Source organism: Bacillus rossius, chromosome 14 (genome assembly GCF_032445375.1).
Source record: "Bacillus rossius redtenbacheri isolate Brsri chromosome 14, Brsri_v3, whole genome shotgun sequence".
Lineage (NCBI taxonomy): Eukaryota > Metazoa > Arthropoda > Insecta > Phasmatodea > Bacillidae > Bacillus > Bacillus rossius.
Window position 1 is genome coordinate 47,201,018 of NC_086341.1, and position 27,898 is coordinate 47,228,915.

Genomic DNA, 27,898 nt, shown 5'->3' on the forward strand with positions numbered 1-27,898 from the left:
ATGAGTCTGTTCCCTGGCTCACTTTATCACAATGTATTTCATTCCTGTTGTTTACACATTTACACAAGAAAAAACTGCTTTTATGCTTCTACCTGCTTTTGGTATACCCAACTACATTAATGGTTTTGAGAAAATAACCCTAGGCCTGTGCTGAAACGAAACATTTAGTTTAGTCACGTTACACAGCTAAAGTGCTGTTTAACGTGACTAAACTAAATGATCAATGTGAAGCTGACTTGGTGTTAGCATATTTCTATGGGCCTTTATCTTCTGCACATTTTGAGTCAAGTCAAGTACTGGCTTGATTATCTTTAGCAGAGTCCTTACAACTGAGCTCAGCACAAGAAATTATTTCTTTGTGTTTCTTTAGGTGTAATGATATTTAAGAGCATTAGAATAGATTATGCTACGATCCCAAGCATCTTAATAACGAGGACTGGAACTTCAATGGTGGCAGCACTCAGCAGACACGCCAAATAATGTCGCTTACACCACACGTTAGTCACACACCTACCTAACCTCAGAGCACATCATGCGCATGCGCACTGGCTAGAAGCACAGAGCCTCGCGTTAGCTGGCCTGAAGTGTTGTCACGACGTATTCCAAACAGGAACAATGGAGTCGTATGCCAGAGGTCGCACAGCACGACAGTGTCTAGAGGCTGGCGGGGAATATGCGCTGCCTTGCGGAAGCAGAGCCCACCCACCATCTTGCAGGAGAATGTTCGGCCGCTTGCAGCGCAGGCTGTGGCTAACTTGTTCCATCGATGGAGCTGGGAAGTGCTGTACCATCCACCGTGCTCCACCTTGCGACTTGGACCAGATTCCCAAGATGACGGAACCACTTAGTGGCATTCGCTTCAGGAATGTTCCACAGATCCTTCAGGCATGAAACAGCTCCATTCGAGCCATCAACACAGCAGGCGCTGCTGAAGGTATCATATGACTTGTACGCAACACTGCATCTCTTTTTTGTTAGTTGTAAATAGTTGCCACTATTAAAGTTCCAACCCTCATAAATAAAGCATGCAGAAACTTACTAATAAGTATCATACTTTTGTTGATAATGCACAGTTATTAAGGCATATGTTAAATATTTTTAAGTTTACAATAAATAAAATAGAAAAAATTAATCATAATAATGCTAAACAGTACACAAGGTACCAATTTCCAGACTGTAACGATTTTCAAACATATGTCAAAAAAATTAGCACATCAGAATGTAGTACGCAGATGTGTATACAGGTACCTGATATTTTTTCAGGCGTATGAAATATGTTCAGCCTTAGGAATATTGTTCATTTCCCAATAATCATCGTAAGAATACCAAACTAGTGGCACTTTATCACAATTCTAACCTCCAATATGAATTTAAACATGAGTAAAGTATTTTACTTTTGCAGTATTTATAATTTATTGTAACCTTGTTTATAGTCATGCAATAAGTTATTTCAGTATGTGTTTGCTAAAAAGTGTAATGGGACATGATTTTATGCTTGTTACACATACAAAATATATATTGAATATATTATTGCTAAAATATGGGCCAGACTTGAAGCTAGTCACACCTTTCACAGCAACAGGCATGCAATCTGTCTTGATGTAAGCTTTTGGACATACGCCATTGCTAAGCACATGTATGTCTGTAGAAGAAAACTACAAAAAACCTAAAAGACAAAAACAAAAATTAAGAAAAAAATTACTGTTGTCATTGGGATATATACACCACATAATATTCCATAACAGGAATATGGTCAACATACAAAGAAAAACAAAGAAAAATGCACTAACAGAACGAAAAAACCTCCACAAATGATGACAGCACAAAAATATTGAACCCCAAAAAAAAATCAGCACAACAGTTGAAACGAGACAAAAACACGACAAAACGAAAAGACGAAACAAACACAATAGTTTTCCAAAACAGAAACAAGAGATGTTTCGGGAACTGCTATCTGCTCCCGTGCTCAGGCAGAGACGCACATGGGTTTTTTTTTTGGGTTCAATATTTTTTATGCTGTCATCATTTGTGGAGGTTTTTTCATTCTGTTAGTCCATTTTTTCTTTGTTTTTCTTTGTTTGTTGACCATATTCCTGTTATGGAATATTATGTGGTGTTTATATCCTGTTGACAACAGCAATTTTTTGCGTAATATGTGTTTTTGTCTTTTAGGCTTTTTGTAGTTTTCTTCTACAGACATACATGTGCTTAGCAATGGCGTATGTCCAAAAGCTTACACCAAGTCATGCACTCCCACTGCACAAATCTTTCAAAGATAATATGCAATCTGTAGCCACACCCCGCTCTTAGCAGAAACTGGACAACATTAATCCCTGCCATTAGTCAGGGACGGCTTGCAAACCAATTAAAAGACCTGTGTTCAAGATAATATTTAAAATTAAACCATGACTACAGGGTTGGAATTTGGAAGAAGTGTAACATCACCGAGTTTGAGTCTGTGAAAACTTTAATTCAACTGTCATGCTTTGCTGTGAACTTGTAATTATAGTTGCCTTCCGTTAAAGTTAATCTTTCAATTACTAGTTTCATGTAGAAGCTACTAGTACTACCCCATATATTATAATTGTAACCTACTTTAAATATACAAAATTGTAAATTTTTCCTCGTTAAATTTAGCCAACCAGTTTCTTTGAGGCATGAATATTTAAAAGAGAAAACTGAAAAACCTTAGAAAAAATCACTTTCTGTAGTTACCGGTATTTATAATTTTTTTTTTAACTGTGGTATCAATGTAGCTACATGTGGCTTGAGTTCTTTAAAACTGTCATATACTGTTAATTACTAATTAGACTTTTAATTACATTTAAAAATTACTAAAATGTTTAGTGAAGTGTGGAAATACTGGAATATTTTCACGTAGACAATACTTTGACTTCCTCAGATGAAATATTTTTAATTAATCAAACTAAGAAATTTTGTAAACCTATGATCCAGAATTGGAATTGAGGTAAGAATCTACATCAGCATCAGTAGTAGCATCAGTATTTTGGCATTTATAATTTGAAAGTTTAAACACAAATTTTTTCCAATTAATTTTCGTCCAAGCAAATTGTGGCTTCTACCACTATAAAATAAACATAATTTATAAAAATAAACCCAGTAACACTTGTATCTTACATTTTAAAACAAAATTGAGCTAAAAATAAAACCATGAAATCTAGTGTTTTGTAAAATATCAATGAGTATATTACTGTGTCAATTTATTAGTGTGCCGGATATATGATAATTAACCATACTTTATTCAAACATGTTCACATTGTAGTAAAAAATGGCATAAGTTCACACTGTGGGACTATCTGAAATCTATATTGAAAACAAGGAAACAATGAATAAGCAGTTTGTAACCACTGCAAAAAAAAAAACAATCCTTTAAAACTGGAAAGCATAACGCCATTGTGTTAGTATTTATAAGCATACACATTGCTATTGCAGGCAAGGTTAATAAAATAACATTGAAATAAGGGCAATTTTGTGGCATTCATTCTAAGGGATTCTATAGTTCCGTTTTTGGAATAATACGTAATCTATTTGGATACTGAATATTTCCCAGTACTATTTCATTATTTTTGTGTTTGATGCATACAATAATTGAGTGAAATGTCTTCATAACGTATAATTAAGTTCTATCACTGTTTGGATGTATGGTTTGTTACTAGGGATGGGAAAACCGATTCCCAATTTCATCGATACCTACCGATTCTACTTAAATAATCGATAATCGAGAATCGATGATAAAAGTCGATTCCCGCATGTAGCAAAAAAAATTATTTCACAACATTGCAAATCTCTCAGATACAATTATTTAACTACTCTTTGAGTGGGGTTATGACTGACTAGACGCATATATAACAGTCATATTTCCCCAAATAAACAATATCTAAAACTTGGGTCGATGTTATACACAAGTCAAAGTACAAAAATGATTTATAAAAAAATTATCACTGCGTATTAGTAGGGGCCTGTTCTTTTCGCGATCGCGATTAAACGACGATAAACGCGAAATCACCGTAAAATACAGTTTTTACGCGAAATCGCCACAACACAGCGTTTTCCCACGAAATTTAGAATTAAAACGCGAAATCGCAATGTTTTTACGGGAAATTTAAATACTGGGTAAAAGATTTGTCTGGTCACTGGTAAACAAACACCGCAACATGGCCGCCATTGAACATTAATCATAAATGCACTAAAGCAAACAAAAGCTTACACACGCTCACGTTATTAGGCATGTGCGAGAAAGACTTTTTTGAAATCGAGACGAGATCGAGAAAGCAATTTAAAAATTCTCGAGAATCGAGTCGAGATCGAGAAATCTGTACTTTAGTTAACAGGATAATATGATCCAAAAAAGTAAAACTCAATAATCTGACAAACATACATAATTATTCAATAATTTTATCAAGTATCCACAATTGCAATTGCAACTTTACCTTTACACTCAACAGTTTATTTGCCTACTGTCGTATGTAAACATACGTTATTGACTCCATAGTCTATACAGTTTCCTTGAGCCATGGACGGTACTTGATCATGAAAGTCTGAACATTCACCACTATCGATATGTCACTATCGATATATCAGTATCGATACGGAAGGCAATTTAATCATGATGTTGCTTGTTATATACTGCTGGCCGTGTGTATAACCTAAGGCCATAAAACAAAATGCAATCGCGGAAGAATTCTGCAGTCATGTTTATATTTTTATTTTGTACCGTACCGTTTTACGTTGATACATGATATTGATACCGAAAATGATTTATTTTTAACTTTAATGTTGGTTTTATTAACGGAAAATAATCATTTTCTTCTGTAATTTAAAGTGATAACCACAGCACAATTCATTGTTTACGTTTACCGTTTCATGTAGTGACTTGTGAACGGAAGTTGTTCGTTTTTAACTTTTTAATAATTTATCGTGTATACTATTGTAACAATTATATTTTATTTTATTCGATCTACGTTACGTTGAAGATATGTTAATTATTTCAACACGCAACGCAAAATGCTGCCTCAATATATTATATTACCTAACCTATTTCTTGTTTACAAAATTCTCGAAAATTCCGAGCCAAAAAAATTATCTCGAGACGAGATCGAGAAAATTTCTGTCTCGACTCGTTCTCGATGATGCCGAGACTCGCACATCACTACACGTTATAATGTTAAATCCAAAAATATACTGTAAAAATACGTAAAACTACGGCGTTTATTTTCCGTTCCGGCATAATGTTTGGATAGATAAGACAAACAGGCAAAGTTTTAAAGTCCACGCACACAGCTCGGGGCACTGACGTCAGCTTGGAACAGCGACACCAAATAAATACAAAAGCAAGCAGATGATTGGGCCAACGGTGTTTGGAACAGCCTTACGTGAGTGGCCATACCACGTCAGCCGGGGGCGCTGGCATATAGTTGGAACAGCGTCGTAGTATCAAGCAGATAATAATTATCGGGCGAACCATGCTACTTCGTCACCCAGCCGTACGGGGCAGCACAAGCATTTTAAATCGCGCCAAAAAGCGGAAAAATGTAAACAAACATTCATTTTCGAATGGTGTGACGATGACAATAACAACGAATGAATTTGTGTTTCTTAAATGTAACTTAACGCCGAAATACCACAATCAAGTACAATACTTTCATTTGCTAGTTCTCTAGTTGTTGCTTAATTTTGTTACTGTTTCATTTCACAAATTTTTTAGTTAATTTGTACCCTTCTCTAAGTTAGGCAAGTTGTATGAATGAAAATAATTTATACTGCTCAAGGAAAGCTTAAATTTTTTTTATATAGTTTATTCCGTATTACAAAACAAATTTTACATTAGTTTGACCCCTTTGACATATGAGCCATTAACTTGTAATGATGTAAACATTTATATGAGTTAATGTTAATAACTTAGTTGTGTACTCAAATTTGATAAATATGAATTTATGATGTATACTACATCATATATGTATTGAAAGCTGAAAAAAAAAAAAAAATGTTGCAAATAGAATTTGAATTATTTAATATTAAGTTAACTAGGTGAGTATCGAGTATCGAGAATCGAAGGATTTTTTAAGGAATCGATAATCGTGTATCAGAATCGAAAATTTTGGAATCGTCCCATCCCTATTTGTTACCATTGGAATATTAGTGAATACATATTGTTGGTATGGTATGTACCAACTCAATATTCCACTTGTTTTCCTGCTGAATAAAGCTTATTGACAACTTGACGCACATGAATTCCCACCTGAAGCATGTGGAGCGTTATTTCAGAACATTTTCAGTCCAAAACATTTATTGTTGTTAGGTTGTGTGCAGAGCCCGGACATTGCTGCTAGCGTCTACAAACTTTTACTCACCAAACCTAGCTAACAACACTCGAGATGTCTCCATCTGTGTTCATTGAGTACAGTGGTTCTAAATCACAGACACAAGTTTCAACAATTCACTGACATAAGAATTCAAACAAGGTCACTGAAAAAAGGCTTCAAAAGATGTGAAAAAACTGTGAGCTACAAGGTTAAAAATGGAGTTACATTGGTCATTGTATATTACATTTCAATTAAGCATACAAACAACTGTTTTCTTTTATATTAACTAAAAATTATTTTAAACATCATTAATGATATTGATAAAAAATAAATAATTTTGGAAAACAGGTTGTACAACTATCCTGCAGTAAAAAAACACACTATAACTAATTGTTTTCAATGTGTTCCAGCAAGAATTTTAAGATGTATTCAGAGCACCATTTCTGACTAATTTTGATTGTTTCGATTTCCAAACATTAAAAATGTTGTTATTTTTAGGAACCATAAAGAGGAATCAAATTTTAAATCCTGTAACCTAGAACACTAAGTAATATAATGATCTCATAAGAACTCTTCTGACTGTAACAAAATAAACATTACATGTAAATTACCAAATTTTAATTAAATACACATGAGAGAGAATAGGTACTATGACAAAAATAATCTGTCAAATTTTAAACTAAGATCATACAAATGTAGGTTTCACCTGCACTTTCTATATTACAAAATCATACATACAATTTGTACACAAGACAGTTCGTAATTACTAATTAATTATGACAACATTTCTAATACCTACCTAAATAAAGCTTTTTGATAAATAATCATACTACTGCTACTCTTCTATTTCTAAACTGAAAAATAAAAAGGCTAAAGGTTTTTTTTTTTTTTTTTTAAACTCTGTAACTAACACCTTGCGAGCACGACTATCTTAATACGACAAACAGCATTCCGTTCCAAAGCTCGGATTGGCCACAACTCGCATCGGCACAGTAAATGCAGTTTAAAAGAAACCATCTCACTAACGTTAACGGTCATCGGAGGGACTCGACGTGCCTTGCATCCAAAGAGAAAACATTTTGTACAGAATCTACCCGCTGCAGTCACAGTTTCCCGCAACAAGGTTACAACACGGTTACTATTTATTGACTTGTGCAACTTTTCATATATTTTTTTTTTCATTTTTTCGGTGATCACATCATTTTAGAAATAAATAAAAAAATACATGGTAACTGCTTCTAAAATTTATTTATCATCCGGCTCTGAACGAAAATGTACAAAGATTTGGAGGAGGGACAGTAAAAACGTCGTTCGAGGACACGACATCCCTGCAAAATCACTTTTAAAAAATACGTGTGACGAGAATAAAAATATAGTATGTATATGTGTATGTATGTACAGAGAGGTATAGGGTAGAGGGAGGGGCGGCGCTAGTGCTGTTCGGGCGGGGAGGCGCACCGGGCGCACAGCTGCTCGAAGGATCGGCCGTGCAGCAAGCACACCAGCACCACGGTCATGTTGTCGCAGCCCAGCCCGCCCATGTGGCAGTCGGGCGCCAGGCAGCGCGTCATCAGGTCCTCGCACACGTCCTCGGGCGCCATGCCCGCGCCCAGCCGCACCCGCACAAACTCCACCACCTCCTGCGACACGGCCCCCGCACGCCCCTCAGCACCCCGCACACCCCCCCCGGTCGCTGGGCCGGCCTGGAACTGTGCCCGACCGAGTGCCAAGTGTCAACGTAGTTTTAAAAAGTGCCAGCTGGGATATCCCAGGAGGATCTCTGCACCAAATAACAAACAACACGCACTTTTTTGTCTCGCAGACCAACAGTATCAAGGCCACTCGAACAAGTGCTGTCTCGAGCCTACAGACTTGTACACACGTGCCGAGCAAGTGAAAACAGAAATGAGACTTGTTGCTTATCAGGCCCTCCAGGGCGAGCCCCGCGCTGCTCTCTACTGTTCCTCCCCCCGGACTTACCAACCCCCCACACTGAGATCACGAGAGTGGATGAGGGTTGGAACACTCGAATCGGAACCACGACAGAAGGAAACGGCAAAGAAAAATGTCTGAGAATCGCCCGGTTCGTGTGAAAAATTGTGTTGAACTCCGCTCTTACTTTAGTTGAGGACCCCCGCCTACCCAGGCGCACACGGTGCGAACGGCTTCAGGAAAACCAACGCAATTTCAGAACTACTCAAAAGATACCAGCGTAGGATCTGTTTACGAAAAAAAAAATTAAGAATTCACTGAGGGCCAATAAGTAGTTTTGTTTCCAGATTGAGTTTTTCAACTGTATTTTTAGAAAGGTTAAAATGACTATAGGGCATGTTTTCATAGTGATTTTTTGGCATAAAACAATTGGTACAGATTCTTAAAAGCACTTACGGGACCATTATTACACCTTTTACCTTCATTTTCCCACCATGTAATGTTACGCTCACTGCTCAAATATCAATAGTTTTCCTATGCACTGGGAGAAGACTGCACGTCAGCTCAGAGGCGACACCGCGCTAGAAGCACCAGCTAGTCCCGCCTCGCCGACAGACATACACCCCTGACGAGGCGGGCTGGTTAAATGTCCTTCAGTCCGCCATGCAGCTACACAGTTCAGGGACTGTCACTCACCTCGTTCGTCATGACGTCCCAGATGCCGTCACAGGCCAGCACCACGAACTCCCAGTCCTCGTTCAAGTCACGCACCTCCACGTCTGGGAAGGCTGCAACATGAATTAAGCACAAAAAACTTAAGGATATCAGAAATTATTAATTTAAAAAAAAATGGGTGCGTGTACTCACGTACGCACATTAGAAGTTATACCTACTTGGCATAATAAAAAAACTAACTTTATGCATGCAATAGTTAATAGGAATAAAATAATATAAGGTCTGGAGTGATATTATAAATACTGTCAGTGAAGTATAAATTCTAACAAAATAAATTTTTTTTTAATAAATACTCTATATTCAATATTAATATCAAACCATGTGTAAAATTAATTATTCAATTTAATAAAATAATCAAGATAAATTATTTTTTATTAAATAATATTAAATTATAATGCAAACAAATTACTTATATGGGGATGTAACCTCACTTGTATAAATATACTTGAAAACGCACTTGAACGAGTTTATAAACACAATTCCTATCACTAATTAACCAAATAAAAGTTTTTAATGATGTTTACCAGTGTTCAATATTAATCACTAAAGCATAAGATTTGAAAGCAGATATTACACATTTATTTGTATATAGCCTTTTTTTTCATCCTGTGAAAATTTTGTCGCATGGTGCGCGCGCATCGTAAAAATTCACTCTCATATTTTTTTTCATAACGCGCCTAAAGAAGTATAACTTCAAAAACATTCCAGAAATCTACATATACGTATATAATTAAATTTATGAATAATATTTAAAAAGTTTTTCCAGAGGAAAAGTTTAAGGTGATCCTGCTCCAAGAGACCAACAGCTGAATCACAGAAATGTACAAACACATGAATAAATACAAAAATTATTACTATATATATATGAATATTTTATATGCTTGTTGAAAATTGCACATTCTCACATTTCCTCCAGTTGCCAAGTTTTAAATAATTGTTTTTTTGCTTCAAAAACACTTACAGAGTTTCACTAGCATTTATAAAAATTGTTTTGAAAGATGCACAATCGAATGACCACAGCTCACGGATGAGTGCTTGCCGTAGCCTCCGATGACGTGTCTGTGGGCTTGCGGAGAGGGATGGGACGGCACGCTGCTATAACTACAAACTCAAGCATAGAGACTACGTCGTCGGACAAGCGAAACAGCAGACAAGTGTCGTGTTGAAAAATGCTCATTGTGTGCAGATCACGCCTAACTTTATCAAATTAGTGATGTGTCAGTTCCTGGTTCGCGGTCCCAGCAATTAACCAGCACTGTGGACCGAGAACGGTAAACATAATCCCGGTACCACAGAAATGTTAACGGCCAAACCTTTTTTCTTTCCTAGTGAAAATACATTAGACTTCTGGATGTATGGGGAACATGTATTGCGGGGGAGTGGGAGATAGAAGAAAAAAACCCACGCACGGAGAGAAAAGCAGGCGGTTTGAACTGTACAGGTGCAATGATACAAACAACCTGCTCACCGGTGACAATCTGTTCTTCCGGCCTCTTCTTGTCGTTCTTCTTGAACACGAAGTCGCCCAGAGCCCTGGACAGGGCGAGGTTGCCGTTCACTCTGTTGAACTCGACCCACCCGCCGGCGGCCTCTATTCTCTTCCTCTCGATGGGATTGGACGGCTTGTGGTCGAGCGAGAGTACGTCCACCGCACCGTTCAGGGAGGCGATGGCTCTTGAGTCGCCCACGTTACCCTGCGGACAAGACCTCCGGGCTCCGTCACACGCCTCTACAGCACAACACTCCTGCTCATCATGCTCGCTTTCTTCTAATCAACAAATGCAAAAAAACAATTTAAAACCTAACTAACTATTACAACACTAATTCCAACTCTGAATTTTAACATGTGAAACCATTTACTTTAATATTTGCATTTTTTTTTTGTTCACATTCACTGCTATACCATAGATGCAGATAGTTCCGGTAGGATTTTATGCAAAAACAACATGTTAAGTGTGCCAAAAATCTAGCGCTACATGTTAGTGCTAGCTAACTCTAACTCTGCCTATTCGATACATCTAAGGTGCGTAACATTCGCAGTACATGTCTGTTGGCACCCTCGTCTTGGAAAAAAATAACAAATCCTTCCTTTCCTCTGCACCCTATTCCACGTTGGCAAAAAAACAAGTTTAGTTTTCTATTGCTGATAAAGAGTTGAATTAATTTAATTTGTAGGTATAAATCTTAAAAACAAAAAAAAAAAAACGTTCCAGTGGCGAAGGAATTGCACATAGACATTTCCACACTAAACGTCATTGTCACAAATTGTGAGAAAATTTTACGTAAATGTGGCACTGTGTCTTCAACTACAAATAAAATATATACGCTGGAAAGACAACAAATTTGAAGAAAAATTGTTGACCTGCTCAAGCAAATTCTAGCATTTAGTGTACCCATCAGTGGTTTTAACATCACATTTGTTTACATAGCTTGGCGAGTCCACTGATTCAAACACCGATGCTATTACCTGCTTCTAAGGTTTTCCTGCTTATATTATTTTTTCCTTTTGTCACCTTGAAAAACACTATAACACGGTTCTACTGTACAATGCGATTCTGACCACAGGTGACTTGCTGTCAATGGCAGAGGCACGTGCATCTTGAAAGACACATTCAGGTGAAAGTGACTTGAGCATCTCACACTAATCATACTCACACTCTGCACATTTGGATGAATCACTGACCCTTCTTTACAAACTGGTGGTTGCTGTGTTCCCAATTCTGTAACTTTGCACTGTATTATGAAGTTTTTCATACTTTGGCAACTAATTCAAACAAGGTCGTATTAACACTACGGGATAGGCGATTGCGGTTATGATCTAAACTTCAAAAAATGTACCACGTCTTTTTGTATGTCGGTGCTAGACGCGTTGTGCAATCAATCTCTGTTTACCGGCCGGGATACACGGCAATTGCAGCAAGAAAAACTTAAATTTATTTGAATATATTTTATATGTTACGACCTCCCATCGTAAATACCATACGATTCCTCACGGCTTGTGATTGCAGATGGAATGGGTGTAATGGAAGCTGACTATAGACGTCAGTACGTACACAGAACAGTCTGTTGTCCTTGATGATTATCACTATGGCAGTCGTGCCCGCCAGTTCGTCCTTCAGGGAGTCCTCCTGCAGCATGGCCTGGTCCACCTCCAGGAACCCCTGCGGAGCAGACGGGGCGCCCCGCGTGTAACACGCACCACACAGTCCCGCAACAGAGGCCCCAAGGTGTCCGATACACTGTGCAGCCAAGACAGCACTTACAAACCAAGTGTACTCAATACGTACTTAACACATTGCTAAAACAGAGCGTCCATAAAAGAATGTCCCAGTTTCAATTGGATATTATCAGGGCCGGCGCGTCCATAGAGGCGAACTAGACGACCGCCTAGGGCCCCAAGTAGCTGGGGGCGGTGCAGCACGACACATAACATCTGATATAATATGTTTAACGATTATTGAAACTAGATGACAATGGATTTTTGTAACAGTTTGGAATGTTTATATTGATATGAGTAATTATATTAAAGTCCACGGTGACCTGTTAAGATTTGTAATAAGTAAAAAAAAAACACAAGCCTGCTTACATTTGATTGTTGACAAAATCTTAGGCTTACGTGATGTATTTTGAGGTAAGGAAAAAAATTTTTGGGGTGTCTGACGGGGGGGGGGGGGATCATTAAGGTTTTTCACCTAGGGCACCAATTTACCTTGCACCGACCATGGATATTATTACAGATTAATTTAGACCACTTTCAACAAATCGTACATCAAATTGAAGGTAAAATAACCTAGTTTTTTTTTCTTACAAATGTTCATTATGTGCACCTTTAGTCATATGGTACACATTCAACCTAAAGTCCAATTTATTCTTCCCACAATTTGGTTAACACGTCCGGAGTGATGGAAGCAATGGCCTCTTCAATTCTGTGTCTAAACTCTGAAAATTACTAGGTAACAGCAGAACGTAGACACAATCTTTTATAAAACCCCCAAAGGAAAAAAAAATATAATGGCATGGCGTTATGTCAGGTGAACGTGGAGGCCAGCGAAAAAAAGAGCTCTGTCGTCTCGGCCATCACGACCAATCCAACAATCAGGGACTTCAATGTTCAACCACTCTCGTACAAAGACATTCCAATGGGGAGGGCTGGAATTACAGATTCACTCTCAGCAAATTGCATAACACAAAACACTTTACACTCAGGAGTCGCCATTTCGCATAGGCGGCACTGCAACAACAAAGCAGTACTCGCTTCAACAAATTCACAACTTTTTTTTTGGCACCATTTATTTACAAGCAATATAATTTAAAATATTTAATTTAGAGTGAATATGGACTACCAATATTTTGCACACCACTCACATTGCAACTTGCCTTTCTCTGTGGCCAAGTTGTTTTTATTACAGCCCATGTCAAACTGTCAAATGCTGTAATGCTGAATGATGTTACTCTGTTTAAATTAATTAAACGGAACTGAATCTCCAACAGCATGCAAATTGACAGAGTATGTAAATATGATGTGTTGTAAAACAATAAAAAGTTAATTATTAAATATAGCTCAGTATATTATCTGTAAAAACAATTATACAAAGAAAAGTTAAATTCTTATACAGTACAAAAATTCTTAACAACAATATAAGCACAACAAAAGCTCAGAATGGTGTTTTATCAGTTTGTGCTTGCAGAAACTGATTATTCACTACAAGTTACTGAATTTCACGACAGGTAACTTATAGATAAAGCCATGCTTGTCCATTCAAATGAAAGCGCAGCTCAATCAGCAGCTTCTAGTATGCATCGAAGCTGTAACTTGGGAATGCATTCAGTTTTGAATAATTAAGTTTTTAGTTATGGTTTCTCCTGATTATCAGTTACACAATTTTAAGACACTTTAATACTACAAAATAAAACAAAAAAATTGTTATGCCAAATCAATTCAACCCAAATAACTACCATGAAAATATATAAAAGCAGAAACAATACCTGTCGAATAGCATCTTCAATGTGTCCATCTTTATACGCTTGTGTTTTAAGTATGAATTTGTGTAAATGTTTACCCGCATATTGCGCTATCTTGGCTCCTGAAACACAAGAACCAAATTCGCTGGAGTGTTCTTCTGTAGCAACGTGAGTCACAGAACCTCGACTATACAAGGTGAGCAGACACTCCTTTTTGTCCTTTTGCGCAGTTGTGCGTGAACCAACACCGAGTGACTGAAGCGCCCCAACTCGGACCGTGGACAAGCCAAGAAGCTACGTTGCCCCCCCCCCCCCCCCGGCCTTGCTGGCAGCTGCCTCCATCGCAGTCGGCAGCCAGCGAGACCGATCAAGGGGGAAAACATTGATAACGGCAACATCACAGCCTGCCCGTTTGTACGTGACCAACCAGCCTCCGCAACTCTGCGGGCGTTTCCCACTTGTGCACAGCCTTGCCATGGTGACACCTCGCAGTTCAGCCAACTTCAACAGCAAGGATACAACTCGGTGGCATCACAGTCGTTCTAGACCACCAGGCAGTGTTTCACAAACAAGAGAATCCCAGTTCAGTCATGTTGGGCTAGTTACCTGCATACCCCACAGCTAGATTACCTATACAGACAAGATTATATGGTGAGTTGTGATAAAAACGAAATAACACCGAAAAGCATATCAAACACTGTATAGCATCGAAATGAAAGTTAACACACCATATAGGGATATAGGACACAAATACAAGTTTTATCAAGGAATTAATTAGCAATTAACCAAAACTTAATTCAAATCATATAAAAAAGTTATCTTTTAATGTTTGAAATTCAAGAATTCTCGTTACCAAAAAAAATTGAATTAAAATAAATAAGAATAATTAATATTTTTTAATTGTGCATTTCCTATTGAATCATTTTCAAACCAAAAATGCTAGCTTAATTTGTTGTTTGTACTGAATGTGCGTACCCAGATAGAAAAAGGTCCTTCATAAGATAAATTCTTGTGGAAAAAAAACCACCGGACTGGAGAATCTCCTGTACTGTAATCGAGTGATTGTGCAGCCCTGCTTTCCGCACGACATCAATGTTCTGGAGTAGCCCGTCAACCTTCTCAGGTAATAACGTCCACCATCACAGTCAGTGACTTGACCCAGACGACGTGCTACGTCCAGACTGCCTGCAGCCCTTACAAGGTTACAAGCTTACTGGGATTAGCCACCCTTTCCCAGCATTTATTCCACCCACGTTAATATGTTACACCATTGAATTTGCAATTTCATATCATATAATGAACATAACACTATAATAAAAAAGTTTATTTCACTCATAAATAAATGTACAATTAATTGCCAACATTTCACCTCTTTACTAATTAAACTATGACTACTCTCCGCTAATCATAGATATATTGGAACTTTATACTTCCTTTTAGGAATATGATAGAGAATAATTAGTTTATCAATAAGTATATTAATTCAACACAATGATAAAGTACAGGTTCAATTATTGGAAATGATCAAATTTATAATACTATTGTAACAGCTTATGCCTTTGTAATAACTTTCTTTTTAGTAATACCCATTACAATTGGAGGTTTTGGTAATTTATTATTACCTATTATAACTGGGGCACCTGATACATCATCCCACATAAAAAAAATACAAGAGTTTGATTATTACCTCCATCTTTAACATTATTAATTATAAGTAGCATAGTAAATACAGAGAACGGACTGGTTGAACTATATATATCCACCTCTAGCATCATTTACAGGTCATAGTTATATATCGGTAGATTTAACTATTTTTTCACTATATAATGCAAGGATTACAAATTCACAAGAGCTTATAAACAAAAGAAGAACTCAAATCTTGCTTTCAAATTTTTAAAATAAATTCACATGAAGTCTTAAAAGAAAAAATTTCGGGTCCTGCATATAAATTTAAATATTACAATAAACCCAGGCCTCAAAGTGCTTTATTCACTGGAAAAAAGTGAGAAAAGTGACCTTTGTGATAGAAAAAGTGAGAAAAAAGTGATCTCCAGGAAAATATACGACTAAAAAGGTGACCTGAAATATAACTGAAATAAATGTTACAAAAAATGCTGATTGTAGTAAAATAAAATGTTAGGTTAATCATATATGGATCTAATAAAATACTGACAGTTATTCGATTAACTATTTAAACACACACAAGTTACAAATTATGCACCAGTAGCACGAAATTAAAAGAAACAAATTATTCACATACCTACCTAAGATGGTGAAAGAGAAGTCAACTGTGTAAACTGTGACTTAAAAGTGGTTTCCATGAAAATTCTGTCAAGATTAACATTTTCATATTGTGTTATAAAATGAACTAAGAATTATATTAATTAAGACACCATAGACCTACTACAAAACTGTATCTAGTCCAATTTAAGAACATTTCAACATCAGCAAACTGAAGTCAGAACACTCCATCAACACAAAACATCTAATTGTTTGAGTATTTTGAAAAATAGTCAGAAATAATTTTAGATTTCCTTTTCTCCACTGAGTGTTGTACAGTATCAACCTCAAGCTTCTTCTCTGCAGCTTCTTTTCTGACTCTGTTAACACCTTCCAACATGGCCTGGGCCAATCCAATTTCCTGCATATCTTTCTATTCTACAGCCCTCTTTAATCTCTTATTTGCCTCCTCAAAAAGTACATCTGCAGTCTTTCTTTTTTGCTGCTCTTCACTTTGCAAACTCTTCAATTGTTCGATCAATCGTGATGCAGCTCCTTCTAAGGTAAGCCACCTTGACGGAACATGCTTGATGAAACTATGTTTTGGAACAGATAGGTCATCTTGTATTTGTAAGTAGTCCTCACATCTTGAAGGCCAACCATCAAAAAAATCATGGACAGCCATTACCAAATCAGCTACATCTTCTCCAAGTTTATCAAGACCACTGAGAAATGCATTAAGTGTGTGGATGCTGCATGTGCCAATATTAACAAGGGGTGCCTTGCGAATAGAATCCAACCCTTCACATATAATACGAAAAACTTTCTTGTTGACATTAGGGCCATCACTCCCTAACATTAATATCTTCTGACGAGGTAACTCAGCAATGTCTAATGCAGAATTAATTTTCTCAACTATTATTTTGCCTGTAGCTGATCCAATAAAAAAGGTTTCAAGATGGTGAGTGATAATCTATAGCTTCGTTTTAGACCAGTACCTGATAGCAATTTGCAGTTCCTTTCTACCTGTGTGGTTTGTTGTTTCGTCGTAGCATACTGAATAGTATGCACCATCCATGTCTTTCAAAATAACATTGCGAAAATATGGGCTTAATGCATCTGTTAGTAGATACCTAAATGTAGTGCCGCTCAGGCTTAAGTCCTCAGGCACACCCTCACCAAACATACTTTTAAAAACGTCAGCTATTCCTCCACAAGATGATGCTGATAATTTGAAATAATACATTTCATTACCCATTTCAGTTCTGCTCTTGTTGCACGATCTCGTACACTGTAAAGACATTTAACATGGTTTTCTGAGGACACTTCACTTGATGTGGAAGCTGAACATGAAGGTCGAACGACCGTGAATTTTAGCTGACTAGGAGCCAACTTATCCAGACATTCACTCTTATGTCGCTCGTAAGTAGCATGCTGAGATAGTGCTTGATACCCTTTGGTTGATATTTTGATTGTGACACAGCAAACTGCACAAAAAACATCAGTATCATTACGTTTTTTTTCCCACTCGTTAATGATATATCCATTATCATCGCGCCTCTCTAGCCACTCGCTACGAAAACGACACTTCCCCATCTTCATCACACAAGAAAACATCAAAACACTACGATATTATTTCCCGGTTACTTGTTTATCTCAAATAATAGTATAGCATGACACAAGTCATATCGCTAGCCAAGGCCCCTAAGGACAAAACTAACTTAAGACCATAATCAGACTAACTACAGAACACACTGGCGCGAACATAGGTTATCTGCCATCACGTCAGCCGATCGATACTGTAGGGCGAATCGATGAATGGATAGTTCGACTTCAGTTGTTGTTTACGCTTTTACGCATGTAAAAAACGATCTCGACACAATCCGTGTTATGGCAAACGGCAAATACCTTGAGTACGGTCAAAAAAACAAATGCAAGCATTTAATTAATGTCACTTTCATAAACGGAAATGCAAATTTTAGGCACCAATATCGAAAAAAAAGTAAATTAAGTGACTGTTTAAAAAAAAAGTGACAAAAAAGTGATTGATGCAAAATAAGTGACTGTAAGTGAGTTAAGTGACCATTTTCGACCCCTGTAAACCATATAAGCTACAACTCTTAATAACCAAAAAACATGAATTTTAAAAAAAATACTGATAAAAATATTACGTTAGTTTGCCTTTTTTCTCACATATAACATACAGTTTTATACCTCCTCATAGACTATTTTATAACCGATGAGAGAATTAAGTATGCATAAGAAACAAATTTGCAGTCTCGCCAACCATATTCTTGCAGTGGGCTTCCTGATGACCAATTCACACTAGCCTCACTCAACCCGCCCGCACCTTACATCCACTAAAATATTTTTTCTTTATTATTAAAGGTATCACTTTCACAGCCACACCCTCAAAACTTGCCAGCGACAAGAAACTTCTCAACTATCACTCACTCAGCACGAACTTGCTTATGCACCGAACAAAACTTTCTAGGCTGCTTACATACCAAAATCAGTGAAGGGAAAATTCTTTAATAAACCAGTACATTTGTTTCTTTTCAACAAAATGTTTTCCTGCGTTACTCACTGGCAAAATTCAGTTTCTTTCTCACATATTTAAGGTTACACTTTATAGGCACATTTATATCTGACAGCACATTCAATTCAATATTCCCTTGTTACTGAACTTTCCACTGAAGCACACAACGTTTCGTAACTTACACTATCGCCATGATGAAGCAGATGCATGCCTGATGGGCTCGCAACACCCTAGGCACGTGACTCAACATGCCAAATGCTCTCGTAGCTCTGCAGGATTCCCTGATATCTTGTAACTATAGCACACAGCTTCCTTTGCCTCTCCGAGCTACTGCTACAAAAACGCCTGGCGAAACACTTGCTCTTTCAGCTGTCGTACTGCAATTTTAAATTGCGACAATGTGTTGCTTGGTACTCAATTTCCACTTTACTTCAAATCGAACTAAGTTTTATTGCAGCTGCTAGATATTCATGATAACTATACTTGTTGCTGCTTGTCACAAGTCGTTGTCTGACCCTACCCAATACGACTGTCGTTCTCAGGTGCAATACTCTGACGACCAAGATCTTGCAGTTGCAACCACACGTATTTCTTGCCGGCTGCTCATTTCTGACTGATTTCACACCAGACTCGTGGCGCACCATCCCGATAATCCGCACTTGTTCTCGGCACAAGGAAGATACCTGTTCTCACACTCAACCCATTACCTCAGCTGTACCCACCTGACTGCAACTTAAAACTAATTTACCTTACCACCACGTAAACGACTCGACAGCTCGAGGGCTGGACAGACTCACCCCCGTGGCCGTCGTACACCCCGAAGAAGGCGGTGCCCGGGTCGTCGGGCAGGGACAGGATGTGAGTGTGAGCATCCTCCATGTTGATGCGCCAGCCCTGCATGCAGCTGGAGCCCACCCGCATGTCCAGGCTCTGGCAGCACGCCGTCTCCTTCGCCGTCACCGGCTCCGACAAGGTCTGCCCCATGTCGCTGCAAACACGCACGCTCCCCTGGCAGTCTCCCCCGTGTCGCTGCAAGCATGCACGCTCCCCTGACAGTCTCCCCCGTGTCGCTGCAAACACGCACGCTCCCCTGGCAGTCTCCCCCGTGTCGCTGCAAGCATGCACGCTCCCCTGACAGTCTCCCCCGTGTCGCTGCAAGCACGCACGCTCCCCTGGCAGTCTCCCCCGTGTCTCTGCAAGCACGCACGCTCCCCTGGCAGTCTGCCCAGTGTCTCTGCAAGCACGCACGCTCCCCTGGCAGTCTGCCCAGTGTGGCTTGCAAGTGTCAGAACCTAACTGTGACGTAATCAGTGATCATAAGGTTGGTACAAAACACTTTTGTTGTAACACAAACACCGCCTGTTATACGTCAAACCTCCCAGCATGTTCTCTAACTAGCACAAGCTCCTGCAACATTGGGACATAAAAAAAGATCCAAACACAGCATAATTTGTTTTTACAGCAAAAAAAAGGTTCATCTCATATGTAGTAACTGTTGCTTACCACAACGTCCAAAAACGTTTACTTACGAATCAAGTCTGAAGTGTTTTGTTTGTGTGTTTGTTCTGCAGGATCATTTGTGCATTTCAGCAATCACTAAGCTCGTCAGCTATGCGGTGATCTGGTCCAGAGATCCTAAATAGAACATATTTAACTGTGTGTGGAATGTTTTACAATCATGACTGTGTGCTTTTCTTGAATCCAGGCACAGTCTAACATTACCTGGTGGAGAAATATACTCAGTTTCTGTTTAGTATGTGAAAAACTAGACTGTGTTAATGTCACTGTACAACTATTGCATGATTAATGCTCAATAGTGCAAGGATAAACAATCCAACCAAAACATTGCTATGGCTTACAGCAAAGAGAGAACAAGAAGGGTATGGTACAATCCTACTTGACTACAGCTAAATATAATCGGAGCAGTAACAGACAAGACAATAATTCTAGTATGCACATTTGCAACAGGCCTGCTATAAGGTTCTTTCCAAATTATCAATTTAATAATTAATTACTGACCTGTTTCTAACAACAAAAATGAGTGATTACTGTGTCTACATCATTTACAGAATACAATAGATAAAAAAATATAAATATGTACCTAGTCTCCAAGTCTCAAAAAGGTGTGTGAAGATTAAATCTAAATACGTCAAAATATATACCACTATCATTTCTTTTCCACTGTTGAACTGCCTTAAACACTCTGTCAAATCATACAAATATTAAACCCACCTTCTTAAGAAAAAAAACACTCCCTGAGCCACAAATATGACCATTACCTAGCGAAAAAGGGTGAACACTGAACACAGCATTCCCATGACTCACAAAAAAAAAACTGTTGTCAAAATATGACAACAACGCCTAATAATAAACAATAGGCAATCACGCATGCCAGGAACTAATAATACCGTTCCTCTGGCAGTCTTCCACGGGTGCACTGTTCGACAGCAGCCGAACGAAGTACTGAAGAAGTAATAGCTTTCAATGGCACACTTCAAGATTCAACAAGATGAACAATTCATGAGTAACATTCCCATTAAAAGAAATTGCTTAGCCTTAGGGTTTTCTGTCTGTAGCTGAACATCTCTTGAACAGTGGGTCATGGTACAAATTCAGAGACAATGGGTGAGCAATAAACGACTGTCTATTGCAAGGAACTACTTCTTCTTTTAGCCAAGAGAGCCCGACATCAATCAGGTTGTTGTTCTACTGCCAGGATTTTCAAACACTTAATTCCTGAATACATTAGCAGCAACAGTTCATTCCTATGAACGTGAGCTTCAAAATTATGAGGTCCAAGTCACCAAAATGACGCTGTTCTGTTACTAACACTAATCCATACCAATTTTTGGCCAAATTTGGCACAGGTAATCTTGAGGCCATTTTTTTCCCCACATAAAATATAGGTCTATGCTTTTAGCTTGATCAAGATTTCGAAATGGTGCCTCATTACGAACCACATTCAAAAAAAGGTTAGAGTTTGTAATGACCATTAAAGTTTTTTTTTCTTTGGAGAATAAATGTCAAAAATGCATATTCTCTCCATCATTGATGCCTTTCATCTTTTTCAAAAAGCAGTAAAATGATGCTGTCGTTGGACCTAGATGCAGATAAATGCCGTGTTTCGTGTAGAGGCAACGACGCATCCGACGTGCCAGTCAGCTCAACCCTCCGCCAATCCCTGGCACACGCAGACACTCTTAGCGCCTCTAGCAGACCGCCCGCGACTGGTGAGACACACGGAGGGTGGCAGACAAGTCTGGGCTCTGATCAGCTCCCCCCCCCCCCCACAACCCCCGGCTACCCACACACACTGCGGGGCAGTCTGTGCAGCTCGTAACCACACACTCGACATTAGCTGGAGCACCCGGCGTTGCCCGGGATGAACACATCACAACATAAGTAACATCGCCACCGAGTTCCATGTCCGTATGTAGGACACACGCTTGAAAAATGGGAAGTTTTCATTTTGAAGTCCAGTATATTGCAAAATGTCGATGCATCAAGGCTCTGCACCAGCAAAAAAGGGACACCAATCTTCAGCTTGATTTTGTGGGAAGGCAGGTAACCTCTAGGCTAGACGTGACGGACGCGTCAAACGATAGCACGTTGATAATCCAAAGCAACGCCATCTTTTGACAACGTTCTAAACTAAACATGAGTGGCAGCAAGCGGGATGTTGTATGGCCCTCATTTGAATATGCGGAGAACCAAAATAACTAATGTAATAAAAAAAACATGGTTTAAACAAAAAAAACCTTTTTAAACTGGTTTTTGCCCCACCGTGATTCTGGTCGAGCTCCCGTGCAACCGAAATACAAGTGCATCGAACAGTCTTCTGGGCGTCATGCCCTCCCTACTTTATATTTCAGAATCTAGCGACATTTTAAAATGCCCCTGCACGACAATCAAACAACATTAGCAGTAAACAAAAAATACAATTTTCAAAATCTGAATTTCCTTTTTTTTTTCCAAGGAAAATTCACTATGTTCCAGAATTATTACCAGCCCAAATATTTACCATACTTAACATCTAACTTAAATCCTTCATAGCCACTTGGCATATTATTCCCACAGTAATTTGCATAGATATTTAGCTTATAATTACATCAAAAATCCCATCAAGCTTTCAAGAAGGCTGGGCTATGATCGCAACAGCACACGCGCACACAGAGATAGCAGCTGCCACATTGGAAAACAGCACACGCATACGAAAACAGAAACGCACTCAGAGTTGTCCAACTTGTAAATTTTCTCTGTGCTGCACACGGATTTCTGTTTGTGGCCAATCAGTAGACACTGCAGAAGCAGCAGAATAGCTCATCATTGTTTAGATCCGTGAATTTATAAAAGATATAAAATAAAATTAACTTGAACATGGTTTTCGTTTATGAGACAATACTTTGTAGTTAATATTCCTAGTCTTTAAAAACTAAACTGAGTAATTAAATGCTTCAATTAGGTAAACTGCATTATATAATAGGAGCTGACAAACTAAAACATTAGACACTGAAAATTATACGGTTAATTGTAAAGGTCACGACTTTTCTGCAAAAAAAATTCCAAATGTGTTTTCTAAGACTACAGTTGCTCCTCTATTCAAGCTTAAAACAGCATTTTTAAATTCTTAATAGTTTCTGAGTTTTTTTTTATGTCATATTACTTAACATAAATAAGTGTATCATTAGTAAAACATGAACTAAGTGCTAAGTAAATGTATTGGTAATGGAGTTCAGAAAAAGGATTTTGTTTTTATTTCTGCCTAACTTTGTGGTTTTCATTCTGAGTCAGAAGTCAAGGTTTCTTACATTCTAATTATTTAGAAACAGTTTATATGTGAATTATTGTTATGTCGTTATATATCATTACCGCCACGTTAACTATGTATATCTATTTTAATATGACTCATGTAAAGAGTGGTGTTTTATTAAGAAAGGTAAAAATCAACATTACTGGTGGTTGTGAATTTTTAACTGTAAATAAATTGATTTTATAAACTTTTTGGCTGTTTTGTAGTAAGATTGATTTGTGAGGTTAGCATTTAAGGCACTATATTATGATACATATAGTGACTAACAATTCAGATAGAGAGCTATAACGTGAAATAGAATTTGTGTTTTACTCATTTGCTGCGGTAATTACAATTGCTTTGTGTAAGAATTTCACAGCTGATTTGTAGGAATTCATACACGATTAGACAAATTTGTTTCATTGAATTTTCTGTAGTTTGAATAGCTGGTGTTTTGGGGAGCATAGGTATCTGAGGTTGTGAATAGGCTACGCCGCAGACGTTCATTGGAAATGTAAGAATTTGCGGGTATAATGGATTCGTGGAATTTCTTTCAATTATTGGTAGATCATGAAGTGTTGTCTTGATAGGTGAAGTGTGACGAATATGGGGCAGTTATTGAATTCGCTTAGGAATTCATGTTCCGTCGAAGGTATCAAGACAAAGACGAACGTCTAAATTTTCTCCTCACTGCAAAGACACAACCCGCCTTCTAACAAGGTGAGTGTTCTTTCTTCAAGATACTTTACCGTGTCATTACCCTTTTCAATGTTTGCCAGTACATTAACATGTGTGTTTTAATACTGTAGCAGAGACAGTTTACCACGAGGGATTGGCATGATTGTCGTCACCAGCTTACCTACATTTTCCTTGATACTAGCTGCAACCTAATCCTGTGGTTCTCCCGACATACTTAGGAACATAGCATATCCGTGGCTGTTTTCAAAAAGACAGAGATGTTTAATGCAAGTTGGTTATTTCTCAGAAACCAGTAGGAATTGGAAAAGCACTGTTTTCAAGGTAAAGAAATAAACGCCTGTAATGTTCAAAAACACATTTAAAATTTTCTTATTCATTTTTTCTAATGGAAAAGCCGCGACTCTTACAATTTATCTCGACTTCTGTGATGTGTATGTGGTACACATGCATTATATGTGGTATTTAAATGCAGTTTGCGTGCTTTCACGAATGTACCCCAGACGTAAGGCACTAAAAATGTAACTAACTGACAATCAAACATACAGCATTCCCCCAACAGAAATAAACTCTTTCGTTGTACTTACTTGAGAAAAAATATAAACAAACACTATCACAATACGGTCAAGCACGATGATTTTAGCGGATATAAAGTATTGCCATAGCGGGTCACATCTAGTTATTTAACACAAAAGAAAACCATTCCGACCAAAATCATTAACAGAAACTTGTTTGTGTACAAAAAGATGGACCCAATTTTCCTCTTCCTCATCAAAAACAAATATAAAAAGAAAGAATAGAAACCATAGATCAGAAACACACGTAGAGCGGTAATGTGGGTAGAAAACACACTATCTTACCTCCATGATCTTTCAGCAATTAATGTACATCCAAAGGTCAGCGACTGGCTTTCTAAACAGAAGAATATATTTTTAAAAATAAATAGACATACAGTAACCTCGCATACGAGAAGCTCGACAGCAGTATCAACAGCAGAAATAATCATGTTATTCTGGTAAATTGACCGATTTTTTTTAAATATAAATTTAACTTTCAATAATTCATATTACAAAATGTGTAAGGGCAACATATACATATTATTACTGAAGTGCTAACATAGTAATACACGCAATAAGGTTTCAGCCATTTTAATTCTATTTTACATTTACTTGCTAATCATAAAATAAAGATTATTTTTTTTTGTTTTGTTTTGGAACTTAATAGTCAAACAGATTTTAACAATAAAAGTGACAGCTTTTTCGTAATCCCTTTGTTAGCATATTACTGACAATACTTTTAAATATTTCAAACCACAACCATTGTTTAATCGAAATCCGAAACTAGAACCCCTTGCACCAAAAATCTTTGTGAAAACCTGTGTACTTTCGATATACAATTTTGCTATGGAGGGCGAACTTAAATTAGCTGACGACAGTCGTCGTACCCTCCCAGATACAAAGGCCGTACCTGGCCACCAACGCGGGCCTGAGGGGGTCTGTTTTTCCCCAGTGAACCCTCAGTGTTGTGCATCGGCCAGGGACGCACCCGCGTGCGCCCTAGCATGCCAGTGAGCCAGTGCTAGTGTGTAAATGTTTCTGTGTTATATATATTCTTTCCAAATGACCGTGACTTTTTAAGTATGTAAATAATGTAACTGTAATGTATTAATTATTGTGTATATAATCTTGTAATTTTCGCAAATGTGTCGCAGTGTTAATATGTAATCGCGGCCTGGCGCTCGTCCGCGTCGCGAGGGGTGGCGCTCTCCCACGCCGGCCGATTTCTCCTCCCCTCCCCCGCAGCCCGCGCGCGACGGCCCGCGGGCGGGCGGGTAAGGGCAGTAGTACTCAGGACTCGTTCAGCGGCGGACATGCGCGCCACTCCGCGCTGCTCGCGAGACGTGTCTACCGAGCTCGCGGTCCGGTGACACCGCCACTGTACGAGATTTCGCAGCAGCTGAGCTGCCTTCGTTGTGCCGCTCACGCGAGTGGGCGTCCGAGTTACGAGTTACGAGTCACGTCACGAGTCGGTCATTATAGGACGCGTAAGCATAGTTACGCACCACCGAACTATCGCCTTCGTTACGAGTCAGTACGTAAAGAACCGCGCACGCATCACGCGCCCTTGTGAAGCAGTTGGCAATCAGGACCTTTGTTACGTGGGAGGACTTCTAGTTCGTGTCGGGACGAGTGGGTCGCACGAGACGGTCTTCGGGAGTCCGGGTCTTCGTGGGAAGGGCGCACACCCCGCGACGGATCCGCCAGGCCGCGGCAAGCTTTCAGGGTACAATAAAGGAGCTCGTGAAACGGTTAACGTCGAGTGGTCCTTTAAATCTACCTATCATTCTCCTTCTCCTCCTCGCCATCCCTCCAGGTCCCGTATTTCCCGGTCCCGGCCACGTCGGCCTGGACCCACACCTCTCCGACGAGAGAAGTACAGGCACAACAGGAATTTCCAGTAAACGGGGAAATTGGGACCAGAAGCCGAGGGACGTCATAGCATATTACGAAGAGTAAGTTCTACTAATAGTAATTACATTTATAGGTTATGGTAGCTTTGATTTCTGCTGAACTGCATCACCAATCCTCTAGTTTACGAAAAATAAAGGTGTTGACGCCGACCGCCGGTGCTCCCTCTGGTTCGCACAGGCTGTTATGCCACAACAACACTTACTCTTAAGTGCGCCGAACACGCCCGAGCGTGATGTCCGCCGAGTGTGTAAAAGTGCGCCGCGACGAACACCAAAGCGTCGTCTGCGCCCGGCCGGGTGTGGCAATGCGCCTAATTAATTATATAATTATTCTGTCAAATTAAAACAACTAAATTAATAAAAATTTAAAAGAGGATTCATGTAAGGGAAATTATGTCTAATTGTCTTATAAGCATATATTGTGTAACTTGTCTTTAAGTCCAGAACTGGCCGGGTCGGTTTTCCCGCGTTCCACGTGGTTAGGCGCGAGGCCGCAGGGCGGTCTCGCGCTCAGTTACTGTCGGGAGCTCGCAGGGGTCGGTCGCTCCGCGAACGCAGGGCCATCAACTTTCGCGCTTCATCTACATATCAGCAATAGTGTAAGTTTTTATAAATCCTTTAATCAGCTCGGCGCCGACCCCACCCAGTCGCACGATATTCGTGCGACTCGTAACTTATTAAATTCATCCCAACAGGGAACTTTACTTTTTATACGTAATTCCATGTCCAGCTTAAGGACAGCGTAATAGTGGTACGCATTTTCGGCTTCATAACCAATTAATTGTCATCATCGAAGACTCTTTGTAACGAGTGTTGAATGCTTACTGACTAACTTTCACCTTTTAATTTTCACCATCTTAAACGTGTAACACATAACGTGTAATCTAACTGAATAACTTTCAATTTCAAAAGAGACTATAACGTGTACGTCTCCAGCTTACCGTATCTACGTATTTTCGAGACATTATTTCGCCACATGTTAGATTGCAAACAATCTTGAACAGAGGTGCTACTCTTCATGTTAACGTGTCCGCCTAAGTTGTTGCAATACAGAAGCTCCGCGACTATCCGCCACATCCTTCATATGGATAATAAGTAACCACTGTATCAGTTCGTAGATATTATTTTGCAACCTATCCTGGTCGCGCTCCGTTTACGTTCAGAGATACGCGTGTCGCAGCGGTTAGACAACGGACGCGGCCAGTACCGGGACCAATAAGTGTATCGATACT

General features: G+C 38.8%; 1 protein-coding gene across 1 annotated transcript; it reads right to left on the bottom strand.

The window, feature by feature from the left end:
- Window positions 1–7,552: 7,552 nt before the first annotated feature.
- LOC134538880 (probable protein phosphatase 2C T23F11.1) lies at window positions 7,553–25,017 on the bottom strand. Its single transcript, XM_063380471.1, has 7 exons — window positions 24,784–25,017; window positions 19,509–19,699; window positions 13,977–14,074; window positions 12,044–12,151; window positions 10,459–10,684; window positions 8,952–9,043; window positions 7,553–7,963 (listed from the first exon to the last, which is right to left on the bottom strand). The coding sequence occupies exons 2-7, from the start codon at window positions 19,693–19,695 to the stop codon at window positions 7,754–7,756; spliced, it is 921 nt and encodes a 306-aa protein (XP_063236541.1). The 5' UTR covers window positions 19,696–19,699; window positions 24,784–25,017; the 3' UTR covers window positions 7,553–7,753.
- Between the last annotated feature and the right edge of the window lie 2,881 nt (window positions 25,018–27,898).

Excerpts from the sequence above, each read along its gene's own strand:
- LOC134538880 (XM_063380471.1), bottom strand. The coding sequence starts at position 19,695 with ATGGGGCAGACCTTGTCGGAGCCGGTGACGGCGAAGGAGACGGCGTGC. Across the intron at positions 12,152-13,976 it reads TTGAAGATGCTATTCGACAG|GGGTTCCTGGAGGTGGACCA; the intron begins GTATTGTTTCTG and ends TCTGCTCCGCAG. Across the intron at positions 9,044-10,458 it reads GGAAGAACAGATTGTCACCG|CCTTCCCAGACGTGGAGGTG; the intron begins GTGAGCAGGTTG and ends TTCATGTTGCAG.